The sequence below is a fragment of the Mastigoproctus giganteus genome, chromosome 2, assembly GCF_048544385.1.
Source record: "Mastigoproctus giganteus isolate SK-2022 chromosome 2, ASM4854438v1, whole genome shotgun sequence".
NCBI classification, from domain to species: domain Eukaryota; kingdom Metazoa; phylum Arthropoda; class Arachnida; order Uropygi; family Thelyphonidae; genus Mastigoproctus; species Mastigoproctus giganteus.
In genome coordinates, this window is record NC_143576.1 from 182,560,741 (window position 1) to 182,574,480 (window position 13,740).

The 13,740-nt window shown below is 37.1% G+C and overlaps 1 protein-coding gene across 2 annotated transcripts in view; it reads right to left on the reverse strand.

Annotated features, from left to right (window-relative positions):
• Positions 1-13,740, reverse strand: part of LOC150089815 (uncharacterized) — a 193,177-nt gene that overhangs the window by 169,594 nt on the left and 9,843 nt on the right. For both annotated transcript variants that reach the window (XM_090368833.1, XM_090368832.1), the window contains exon 2: positions 4,488-4,574. In XM_090368833.1, coding sequence (XP_090224959.1) covers positions 4,488-4,574 — 87 coding nt within the window. The remainder of the gene's footprint in view (positions 1-4,487; positions 4,575-13,740) is intronic.

Sequence of the window (13,740 nt, forward strand, 5' to 3'; positions counted from 1 at the left end):
TATACGATACAACGTTATATCCTGAACTAGATAGTGTTAGTATAGTATTGTATAGTATAGTATATAATATATTGTCAATTAATCAGTAAAATCTATTAATTTTGTTAAACTTCATTGCCAATTAAATTGTACTTTTAACTAAACACATATGACGACTTAGATTACAAACGTAAATAATTAATTAATACATAACTTGATACGGAAGTTATATAATCAGAACTCGTAGATAATACTTGATACTGAAAAATATATATATAGCGTTATAACTGCATTGGGATACAAGATTAGGGTTATAATTTTGTACTGAAATTTAAATTTTATTGAAATTAATCGAAATCATGACTCAGACCAGCGCAGCAAAGAGAAAGGCTCCAGCTAATGGGAGTGCTATGGCTCAGAGGAAAACTGAGGGGAGCAGTTGCCCTCTGAATCACAGCCTTTTAAAATGCACTGCTTGCATGATGTTTGTGGAGCAATCGGGTTGGACACATGGGTTAGACATGATATTGCTATGGGGGATGTCTTTGTGTGTGCACGATGCAAGGAGTGTAACGAAATCAGGCGACAACTCAGAGAGGTTGAAGGACAGGGTGGATACCCTCGAAGGATCAAAATTGAGGGGCACATCAAGCTCTCAGCTGCCCACATCAACGCCAGAGCTTGAACTTGGTCATCATGCAACACAGCGGCAACCCCCAAGGCAGAATGCACTGGTCCCACAGAAACTAGTAGTTGTTGGTGACTCTATTGTCAGGGAAGCGGGGCACATGCTTTGTAAAAAGGATAGGTGGAACAGAACCAAGGTATGTCTGCCAGGGGCAAAGGTTGATGTTGTAGAGCGGATATCATCTTTTAAGGGCAAAAAAGGTGATATAGTTGTACACGTTGGCACTAATTATATTAAAAGTAGGAGACAGACAAAATTACTTAACAAGTACAGGCCACTGTTGAAAAAAAGCCGTGAATTAGGGTTGAATTTGAAAGTGTCTGCAATTCTGCCCAGACACAATAGGAGGGAGTATATGATGAGAGCCATGTCGATCAATTCGGGCCTGTTAAGATTGTGCAAGGCTCAAGGGGCAGAATTTTTTTCAGCCTGATCTGTACTTGTTAACAGGAGAGACTGCTTCTACAGTGATGGGATACACTTAAATAGAAAGGGTGCAAGAATATTTACTGATGCCATCGAGGCAGTGTTAGGCGGGTCGGAAAACTGCTAGCTTGGGGGGGATACAAGGACTAATACATTAACAGTAGCCACTGGCAGAGGTGAAAGTGATTCTTGCACTGCTTCTTTTGGAATGAGCAGAAGCCTGAAAAACAAGATGCAGGATATTTCAGAGACTGCTGGGAGTCACTGCGGTACAAGTAAAAACATGGGTTGTGTTAGCGTAGCTAAGAATAGAAACAGGTGCATGTATACTTGAGTGTACACCAATGCTAGGAGTTTGGTAAATAAATTTGATGAATTTGAGGTATTGCTCAAAGCATCAAAGGCGGATATTGTTGAGATATCAGCGACGTGTTGTCACACAGATATACGAAATGCAGAACTGGAATTTTGGGAGTACAACGTCTACAGAAAGGATAGACAGGATAGGAAGGGAGGAGGAGTTATGCTATTAGTTAAGAAACACATAAAATCCAAGGAAGTGAAGCCAGTCGACATCGCTGGACAGTGCAGTGTTGAGTCAGTTTGGTGTGACATAAGCATTGGGAGATCAAAATCGAGAGTAGGAGTGTGCTATAGGCCTAATGACTCTGATGAGTATAATAAGAAACTGTACAGGGAAATAGAGGGGGCCAGTAAATCACAGAGTCTTATAATGGAGGATTTTAATTTCCCAGACATTGACTGGAATTTGTGGGTTGGTCACTCACACACTAGCAAGCCTTTTGTGGATTTATTGGATGATTGTTTTCTACATCAGTATGTTCGGGAGGCAACTAGAGGGAGTAATACTCTTGATTTGATTATCAGTAGTGATTCTTCATGCATTAAGAATCTGCACCTAAAGGAACCACTAGGTGGCAGTGATCACAGTGTGCTGAAGTGAGATTTATCAAAGAGGTAACTACCATCAGGGGTAAAGTGAAGGGTTATTGCTTTCGTAAAGGCGACTACGATGGTCTGAGACAGTATTTAAATTCTATACAGTGATGACTGATGATGTTACCAACAGCAAATTCAAAATGGGAAGCATTCAAAGAACTTATCTTGGAAGCTACTAGGCTTTCCATACCAACTAAGAAATATTGTTCAAGGTTTAGGCCTAAATGGATGTCAGATGAACTAATGAGACATATGGAAGAGAAGAAAAATGCATGGGATACATATAAATTAACACGTGACACAGAATCCTATGATAGATACAAGTTGATCTGTAACCAAGTTGCAAAGGAGGTTAGGCAGGCGAAGGCAGATTACGGATTACGAGAAATCTTTGGCAAGGGATGCAATGAAAAACAGCAAAGAGTTCTTTACTTATGTAAACTCTAGAATCAAGGGGATGAATCAGATTGGTCCACTTGATATTGATGGTTCAACTGTTGATGATCCTGCTCAGATATCTAACAAACTAAATGAATATTTTGCATCGACATTCACACATGAGGAGTTATTCAGCGAGGGGAATGCCAGAGGTGTATTCAACTCTGGCAGTAAGCTAGATAATCTTGTAATAACTGAGAGTAAAGTGGAGAAGAAACTGTTGAAGATAAACACAAGAAAGGCCCCAGGGGTGGATGGGATATATCCAGTTATATTAAAGGAGGCAGCAAAGGAAGTAAGCAAACCCTTAGCCATAATTATGAGAGCTTCCTTGGACCCAGGGGACATAACCATAGACTGGAAATGTGCAAATGTGACCCCAATTCACAAAGGAGGATCAAAGGCTGACTCAAGTAATTATAGACCCGTGAGTTTAACTTCTGTTCCAGGAAAATTAATGGAGGCACTAGTTAAAGAAGCACTGCAGGATCATCTAGACAAGACTTCAGTTATAGCTCGGACACAGCATGGTTTTGTTAAGGGGAAGTCTTGCCTGACCAATTTGATTGGATACTATGATGCAGTCACAAAAGAACTGGATGCAGGGAATAACTTTGATATTATATACTTGGATCTTAGAAAGGCTTTTGATACTGTTGCACATGGAAGACTGCTGCACAAATTGGAGCAGATTGGCATTGGAGGCTGAGTGGTTGAGTGAGTGGTTGAGTTTTATTGGCGTTCAAGGCAAATTGCTGCTATTGATAATAAAGGGGTGGTGAGGGTGAGAAGACAGAGAGTGGTAATCAATGGACACTGCTCATCGTGGACTAATGTTATTAGTGGTTCAAGGTTCAGTGTTGGGTCCATTATTGTTTTCTGTATTTATAAATAATACTGATGATGGTATAGCAAGCTTAATGTCCAAGTTTGCAGACGATACAAAGGTTGGCAGGGCTGTTAAGGACACTACTGATGCTATGCTGCTGCAACAGGATCTGGAAAGGTTGAGCAGATGGGCTGAGAGGTGACAAATGAAGTTTAACATTGACAAATTTAAAGTACTACATATGGGAAACAGCAACCCCAGAGTAACGTATCAACTCTGTGGTACTACACTGACAGTGGTAGAGAATGAAAAGGACCTGGGGGTAATTGTGCAGGCAGATTTGAAGTTCTCTGAGCAGTGCAGACGGGCTGCAAGAGTAGCTCATTGTGTCTTATCAATGATATATAGGAATTTGTCTAGCAGGGATAAGGAGGTGATTATTCCCTTGATAAGGCAATGGTCCGGCCACACCTTGAGTACTGTATACAGGTCTGGAGGCCTCATTTCAAGAAGGATGTAGAGCTGCTGGAACAAGTACAGAGTAGGGCAACAAGATTAGTGAATGGAACATAGGGTTGCTCTTAAGAAGAAAGGCTTAAATTTTGCAAATTACAGTGTCTGGAGACTAGGCACTGGTGAGGTGATCTGATAGAAGTGTACAAAGCCTTGAATGGTTTGAGCATGCTCAATGCTGATGGATTCTTCCTCTTGCTCAGAATAATCACCTGAGAGGGCATAAATTCAGATTGAGGAAAGACAGATGTAGGATAGATATGTGGAAATTTGCCTTTAGCCAGCGGGTAGTTGGTTGGTGGAACAGACTTCCATCCCTTGTTGTGGAAGTTGATAGCCTAAATAAATTTAAGGCTGAGCAGGACAGGTATTTCGAACGAACAGAGGGTGAAGTGGAAGTGTTTTTTTTTTTTTTTTTTTTTGGCTGATGCTGCATAAGCTTGCTTTCTTGTATCATATGCCTCTACTAATGCTAATCGTAAAAATTTAATTTGCTTTAAGGAATATTTGATAATTTTTGCAATCACACTGTTTATAAATTATTAATAAAACACCGATATAGGTATATATATAGTGAAAGTTTTTTTATCTTTGTATTAACAAAATAAAAAAAATTAGCTTACATACTGCTGTTATGAGTGAGAATAAACTTACTTTTTGGAATTCCTCATCACGAGCTGCAAGTGTACCATCATCTATTGATATCTGGGCACCTTCAGCAGATGTATTCTGCTCAGTACCCTAACAAGGAGAATATAAAATTTAACAATGAAAGAGAATAAATTATAATTAATAGTGAATGGTATGATTTGACATATTAACAATATTCATTATTTTAAACTAATTGCGAGTGAGTGAGTGACGAAGAGAGAGAGAGAGAGAGAGAGAGAAAGATTGATCCTCATCTATTGTTAATTGATCAGATAGTTAATACTATCTGCTGTAAAATAGGCTTATGGTAAGCCTCTAATAACCCTGAAATGCACATCTTAAAGCACATTACAAGGTTATAAGGATTTACACGGAAACTAAGTAGTTAGCATGAGAGTACAGCAGCATGCATATTTCAGTTGATCATGGTTTGAGCACATGTGATAATGATTACATTTTTGTCAAATAATGAGTTGTAAACTCATCTGACTTATGTGTCGATGCCAGAATATATACAGAAACTCCCCAACGTAAGGATTGCGTTCTGCTGAACGCTCCGTAAATCGGAGAATTTCCCCATGCTTGTGCAGCACTCACTGAATTGATTGAATCAAAAAATAAATGTTCGACGAACATGTAAATAGAATTACTTATTGTGTTTATTCAATTTTTTTATCTCATGTGCAGGAAAAATTACAAAAGAGTGCAATTTAAAAAAATTTCAAAATTATAAAATTACAAAAAAAAGAGAGGAGACAGGCATAATGTCAGTAAGTTTTACCTCTAGAGCATCGTTGCCAGTATCAACATCTTCAGCTGATAAGTACGCTGCTGTGGAGGTTGAGGGCTGTGGAGATTTAGAAGGGGCGGCCGCTCAACCTTATGAAAGAGCATATTAATGGATGACTGGATGGTGGCTTTTTTCTTTTCATCATAGATATCTTTGTAGCAAGCAAGCATATCATTCACACCTCTGTTAACTTTTAAGAATCATTCACTGTCAGGATCCATCCTCTCAAACCTCGCCATTGCCGATGCAACCTCTCGGCTCCTCATTTGGTTCACCTTGAGCTTTTCCAGCATTTTCTTCTTTCACTATCGCTACATGCAAGTCAATAAGTTCTTCATTAGATAATTCCTTCTCTTCTTCCTCTATTAACTTCTCCATGTCTCTGGCATCAACCTCCAACTGAAGCAGCTCTGCAACCTTTACAATCTTATCTGTAACCGCTTCATATGATTCGTCTTTTTCAAACCCTTCAAAGCCTTTTACGTGCCGTGGGCATATTTTCTTCCATGCGCAATTTAAACAACTTTTACTAATTTCTGCCCAGGCCTTTTAATGTTTAAGATGGCGTGGTAAATATTGTAAGATTTCCAAAAGTTTCTTAATGTAAAATTTTTCTCACTGTCTACTGCAGACAATGCCTAAGCAAATGTTGTGCATAAATAATATGCTTTTAAATTCAAAATAACACCCTGATCCATAGTTTGGATGAGTGAAGTCATGTTTGGCAGTAGAAATATGACTCTCACTTTCGAATTGACATCTAGATGCGTACGATGTCCAGGAGCATTATCTAATAGAAGCAAAATCTTAAAAGGAACGTCATTGTCTTTACAATATTTTTCAATCTCGGGAATGAAGCAGAATTTAAACCATTCCTCAAAGAGAGGTATTGTTATCCATGCTCTCTGTTTCGATCGGAAATGCACGGGTAGGGTGGCTTTATTGATGCCCTTAAATGAACGAGGATTTGCAGAATGGTACACAAGTAGTGGTTTTAATCTGTAATATCCCGCTGCATTAGCCCCAATCAAGAGCGTGGCTGTATCTTTTGAAGCCTCGAAACCTGGCATTGTCTTTTCCTCTTTGGCAATGTATGTTCGATCCAGCATTTTTTTCCAATACAGAGCAGTCTCATCAATGTTAAAAATTTGCTGCGTTGAATAGCCGCCTTCATAAATAATTTTTTCCAACACATCACAAAATTTATCTGCAGCTGCAGAATCGGCACTGGCGACTTCACTGCATATGTTAACGTTGTGGAAACCAGAATGATGCCTGAACCTATTAAACCACCCATTACTTGTCACGAACTTGGGTTGGGGTTCGCCATACTTATCCTTAATATCTTTATAAATACTTGTTGCTTTTGCTTGAATGGTCATTAAACTCAGGGGCACTCGCTTCTGAATCTGATTTTCGATTCATATTATTAACAGCTGTTCCATCTTCAATATAGCACCTGAATGCTGTTTTGTGATTACTGTTGATCTTAAATGTGTTGATCCTTTAACATGTTTTTTATATGCACACTGTCCTTTAAAGCTGTTTAAGCAGCAAGACCTAATTTCTGTGCAATAGACAACAAACTTTGTCCTGTTTCTTACTTCTTAATCATTTTCATCTTTATTTCTAAATCAATATTTTTTTCGTTTCCTAGCACTGCCACCACTTGCACTTTCCATTGGTTGCTTTCCCTTCATCATTGTAATATGTAAATGTTGTTGTTTGTTTGTTTATTTGGTTTTTAGGAGCATTAGCAACTAAGGCCATATTGCTCCGAGGATATGCAGTGGTCATTCCCTGACCTTTCCGCATCCTCCGTATTTGGTAGTCACGGGCTCAAACCCCAGTCTAATCAAGAAGCGTGTGCTATGCACTGCTGCTCCTGGCTACGGAGGCAACCGTAAGTAAATAGGAAAGAAGAGAAGATTCTGAAAATTTATGTTTTTTATATGATTGGAGATTTCAGTGAAGGGTAATATATTTCACCATAATAACCTAAAAATCCACACAATTCCAGTTATCAGTATTACTGCAAATGCAATAAGATCGATTTTACTACCAACTTTCAACAGAACTACAAGGCTACACCCTATTTTCGAGTCAATAGGTTTGAGGCACGACAAATGCTGGCAGCAATCCCATATATGCCCCGTGCACCAACAATAAGCACCCTATCTAGTGAATGAATGTCTGTACAATCTTGAGTTCATGTGCACACTCTCCAAGTCATCTGAGCACACACAGCCTATTTAGTATTTATTCTATTCCTATTGTTTATATTATGTTTGCATTTCTGTATGCCTGAGGAAGGGGTTCGTCACCCTGAAAGCTTCTTGTATTAATCTTAACTTATTAAATTTATCTTAGTTACTGCCTCCAGTGGCTCTGCTGATTATTCTTCTTTAAAACTATGGAAACCAGTGCCACAAGCCCATTCTCTTTCAATGTGTTATTGGGTTTACATTAAGAGATTTTCAGAATACAGTAGAACATCGGTTTCAAATCATTCCAAATAACTGACTTTCTACTGAAAGTCAGTTATTTGGAATGATTTGAAAGGCTCATCTTTCTTTTTTTTTTTATTAATGGTAGTACAGTAAGCGGCGGTTATAGTGATCATGTTTGCAAATTGAATTTTGATTCTAATAAGCGAAAGATCAAGTTTACTACCCATTTATAACAGATTGTACAAACAAAAAGCCCAATAAACAGAAAACTGCAAATTGTTTTTATTGTTTTATGGTTGTGACTTCTAGAATTCTATGTGACATTCAGAAATGTGCTTTAGAAAATTATTACAAAGACTACTTGGTTTTCTTGGAAACCATGAGTGAATTTCAGATTAGTTTAGCTCCTGATTCGGTAAGAATAATATCAGCCCAAAACTGAGCAATTTATTTTCTCAATTTTTTACAGTAAAATGTGAATGAAATGAAAATGCGTAGTTTTAATATTGCAACAAAAATTGGAAATTATTAACAGAATTAGAAAAGGTGAAAATTTAGGAAATCTCTCCAAAGAGTTTAATGTGGGGACTTCAACAATTTACGAGATCAATAAAAATTTGAATGCTATAACAGAATTTATGTCGATTATGGATAATGAAGGAGAACCTAGCAGGAAAAAAACTAGGTCGAAACCTGAAAATGCCACTTTAGAGAGTGCACTTTATTTGTGTTTTCTTCAGAAGTGAAGTTTATTTGAACCAGTGTCTGACTCAATGTTATGTGAAAAAGCATTAGATTTTAATCGAAAATTAAGAGGTAATGAAGATTTTAAGGCAAGCACAGGTGGGCTGAAAAACTTTAAACCGAGACACGGTATACATGAACTATATATTCAAGGCAAGAAACTTTCTACAGACGAATCGGTAGTGGTGTCCTTGTAAGTTTGCTTCAGTTATAGCAAATTAGGAGAAAGAAAACGGTTATAAGGTTAATTAGGCGGGCTTATTATGGAAAGCATTACCAAGAAAAACCCTAGCCACTAAAAGAGAAGAGAAATGCCTGCACCAAGTTTTAAGATGGGAAAAGAGCAAGTAACAATTGCTGTGTGTGAAATGCTGCTGGGATGCACAGATTGTCCATACTTGTTATTGGTAAGTCAAAAAAACCGAGAGCATTTAAAAATATTTCTAATTTTCCTGTTTTGTATAAAAATCATAAAAATGTCTGGTGGATGTTTCTGTTTTCCGAGATTGGTTTATAATTTTTTTTATTTAATTAATTTTAATTATTTAATTTAATTGTAAGGTAAGATTAAATTTATTTAATCTTACCTTATGACTAGATCGTATGTATAGTTTAGCTTAATTTTCAGCACTCACCTCATAGTAATCCGCTTAGCTGGTGGAGAGTTTTACCACATACATAGTGGTTATAGGATTCTAATAACTTACAGGGATTATGGGTTTAAAACTAAGTTATGGGCTATAAAAATTTTTCTAAGAAAGGAAAGATTATGATTAAATTTATGATTAAATTTAACTTACCTTATGATTAAATTTATTTAATCTTACATTCAATTATCTGGAAAATTTGGCTATCCGGAAGAGGTCTGACATCAATTATTACGGATAACTGACGCTCTACTGTACTTCCATTTATTCCTATGGGATGCAAAATATGTTTCCGTATTTTTTTCAGTTTGCACCGGCCAGCAAAAACTTATGTAAAGTCGAATTTACATAATTCGAGTATTACGTAAGTCGGGGAGTGATTGTATTACCATAACATCCAGTTAAAGAATTCCTGAATTCAGCTAAAATGTAAAACAGCATGATCCAAACTTTTAATTATATTATTCTTATTCATACTGATTTTGTTCACTGTATCATGAATAAAGCTCTCAACTGTGTGTGAATTGTTCCACAAGCACCTCAATTTTTTGCACCTTTGTCAAGATATTTAATTTCATTGAGATAAGAGAAAGAAAGAAAGAAAGAAATATGAAAAGCAGAATAATAAGCAGTACATACAAGAAGGGTTAGGGTATATGAAGCCAGAATTTCAGTACTGTAACTAATTAAATTTTGTTAATGGATAAATTCACTAAAAGCTGGGTAACAGAAGCAAATGAAAAAGATCATATAATGTCTATACAACAAACTGAAAAGTATATAAAGTATATTTTCATAAATTTTCCATAACCATAACTGAAACTGAAAATGGCATGAAACATTATCCATAATAGTTATCTAAGGCAGACAAATGACGAATGCTGTTATATGAACAGTTATTTACTTGAGTTGTTCTCAAAACATACAGCACATCAGACTTGTAGTGTGAACAGAATAGCCAGATTTTTATATACTTAGTATCTAACTAAAATGCAACTAATTTGCAATACAACAAAATTTTATTATTAAAAAAATATAATTTAAAAAATCACAGAGTGAGCTGTAAGTATCCACTTGCTTTTTTTTGTCCGATGCAACTCTACAAAGACTAGATAGCTTAATTAATTGCACGAATTCAATTGTTGGTATTTTGCTCCAGTTCATCCAGCATCTGTAGGTTGTTCATGTAAGCAGTGAGTACACCACATAGGCAATGTTCCAAAGTACATATGTTCTTGCGGGAAAACCAGTGTTATGTACTGTACTAATAAATGCTGTACTGCTCCTTAAATACTACTGCTCTCACAATAAAACTACCATCTACAACATGTCTAAAAGTATCTTGCACCATAAACAATGGCATCATGGACTCTGTTGTCATAGTACAATTCTGAATGGTTGAGATAAAACTGTCTGAATTTTAAAAAATGCTATTAAGTTTTGAATAGTAAAAAATAATAAATGCAGTATATTAAAAAATAAACAGAAATAAGAAGGCAATACCTATTGCCTTCTTATTTCTGTATATATGAATAAGCATTTTACTTTCTTTATGTCTGCTTATTCTTATTTATTTGTTTTTTATATAGTATTAATTTTTACTTTTTGATAACTGAAAACTCTATAGTCATTAAACAGCCATAGCTCTATAACCATTCAGAATTGGATGTCTCTTTATATGTACCTTTTTTTACTTATTTTGAAACACTGAACTGCCCCTACAATTTTTTCAGTATAATTTATAAACACCTTAAGGTGACAGATTTTGTTATCTTCTAATAGAAGCCAATATATTTCCCAATTTCATGAATGACTGAATAACACTGGTCAAAACGTAAAATGTTACAAAATCGAAAATACCCAATCTTGACTAATTTTATGCTGCTGAACACAAAAATCACTTTAAAATTTGTCGATTGACTCTTGTTTTTGAATTACAGTTGGGGTCTCACATTAGTGAGTTACTCTACATTATCAACTACGACTCTCTGCAAAATGCAGGGCAAGACTGCAGTTTGTTCCAAATGGCTCTTGTTTTTGAATTACAGTTTGGGTCTCATATTAGTGAGTTACTCTACATTATCAACTTCAGCTCTCTGCAAAATGCATGGCAACACCGCAGTTTCAGTACCATCATGCTTTTATCACATGATTGGCAACTGTTGCCTCGCTCTGCATCATGTGATAAGTTGTTGTCACCTCAAAAATGTCTTCAACTCCATTGCGGTAATGCTTGAATACAGATAAGGACTGGGTGATTTGTTCTCAGGTTGCATCTACAGAGATGGAATATATTTAAATAGAGAGGGTGCAAGAATATTTGCTCATGTTATTGAGGCATTGTTAGATGGGTCGAAAAACTGCTAGCCTGAGGGATGCACGGACTAATAGATTAACAATGGCCGTTGGCAGAGGGGAAAGTGATTCTTGCTCTGCTTCTATTGGAATGAGCAACAGCCTAGAAAACAAGGTGCAACGGTTTTCAGAGACTGATGGGAGTCATTCCGGAACAAATAAATACATGGACTGTGTTAGAGAAGCTAAGAATAGGAACAGGTGCATGTATACTTGCGTGTACACTAATGCTAGGAGTTTGATAAATAAATTTGATGAATTTGAGGTGGTGTTGGTCAAAACATCAAAGGCAGATATTATTGGGATATCGAGACGTGGTGTCACACAGATATAAAGAATGCAGAACTGGAATTTGGGGAGTACAATGTGTACAGAAAGGATAGACAGAATAGGAAGGGAGGAGGGGTTATGCTGTTAGTTAAGAAACACATAAAATCAAAGGAAGTACAGTCAGTCAACATGGCTGGACAGTGCAGTGTCGAATCAGTTTGGTGTGACATAAGCACTGGGAAAACAAAATTGAGAGTAGGAGTGTGTTATAGGCCGAATGACTCTGATGAGTATAATAAACAACTGTACAGGGAAATAAAGTGGGACAATAAATAAGTGTGTCTTATAATGGGGAATTTTAATTTCCGAGATATTGACTGGAATTTGTGGGTTGGTCACTCACACACTAGCAAGGCTTTTGTGGATTTATTGTATGACTGTTTTCTACAGCAGCATGTTTGGGAGGCAACTAGAGGGAGTAATCCCCTTGATCTGATTATCAGTAGTGATTCTTCATGCATTACAAATCTACAGATAAAGGAACCACTAGGTGGCAGTGTGCTGAAGTGGGACTTACACAAAGGGGTAACTACCATCAGGGGTAAAGGGAAGGGTTTCTGCTTCCGTAAAGATGACTACGGTGGTTTGAGACAGTATTTAAATTCTATACAGTGGGACAAACTGATGATGTTACCAACAGGAAATGCAAAATGGGAAGCATTCAAAGCATTAATCGTGGAAGCTACTATGCTTTTCAAGAAATACTGTTCAAGATTTAGGGCTAAATGGATTTCAGATGAACTAATGAGACATGTGGAAGAGAAGAAAATGCATGAGATACATATAAATTAACAGGTGACACGGAAGTCTATGATAGATATAAGCTGGTCTGTAACCAGTGGCTCCATTTCCAAGTCACAAAGGAGATTAGGCAGGCACAGGCAGATTACGAGAAATCTTTGGCAAAGGATGCAAAGGAAAACAGCAAAGAGTTCTTTGCTTATGTAAACACTAGAAGGAAGGGGATGACTCAGATTGGTCCACTTGGTATTGATAGTTCAACTGCTGATGATGCTGCTCAGGTATCTAACAAACTAAATGAGTATTTTGCATCTAGATTCACACATGAGGAGTAATTCAGGAAGAGGAATGCCAGAGATGAATTAAACTGTGGCAGTGAGCTAGATGATTTTGTAATAATTGAGAGCAAAGTGGAGGAGAAATTGTTCAAGTTAAGCATAAGAAGGGCACCTAGGGTGGATGGGATCTATCCAGTTATATTAAAGGAGGCAGCAGAGGAAGTAAGCAAACCCTTAGCCATAATTATGAGAGCTTCTTTGGACTCCGGGGAGGTACCCATGGACTAGAGATGTGCAAATGTGACCCCAATTCGCAAAGGAGGATCAAAGTGCAACACACATAATTACAGACCTGTTAGCTTATTTCTGTTCCAGGGAAATTAATGGAGCCACTGGTTAAAGAAGCACTACAGGATCAGCTAGACAAGACTTCAGTTACAGCTCAGACAGCATTGGTTTGTTAAGGGAAAATCTTGTCTGACCAATTTGATTGGATACCATGATGTGGCAACAAAGGAACTGGATGCAAAGAATAATTTTGATATTAGCATTAGTAGAGGCATTTGATGCAAGAAAGCAAGCTTATGCAGCATCAGCCAAAAAAAAAAAAAAAATTTTTTAAATAGAAAATAACCACTTCCACTTCACCCCTCTGTTCATTCGAAATACCTGTCCAGCCGAGCCTTAAACTTATTTAGGCTATCAACTTCCACGACAAGGGATGGAAGTCTGTTCCACTAACCAACCACCCGCTGGCTAAAGGCAAATTTCCGCACATCTAACCTACATCTGTCTTTCCTCAATTTGAATTTATGCCCTCTCAGGTGATTATTCTGAGCAAGAGGAAGAATCCCATCAGCATTGAGCATGCTCAAACCATTCAAGGCTTTGTACACCTCTATCAGATCACCTCGCCGGTGC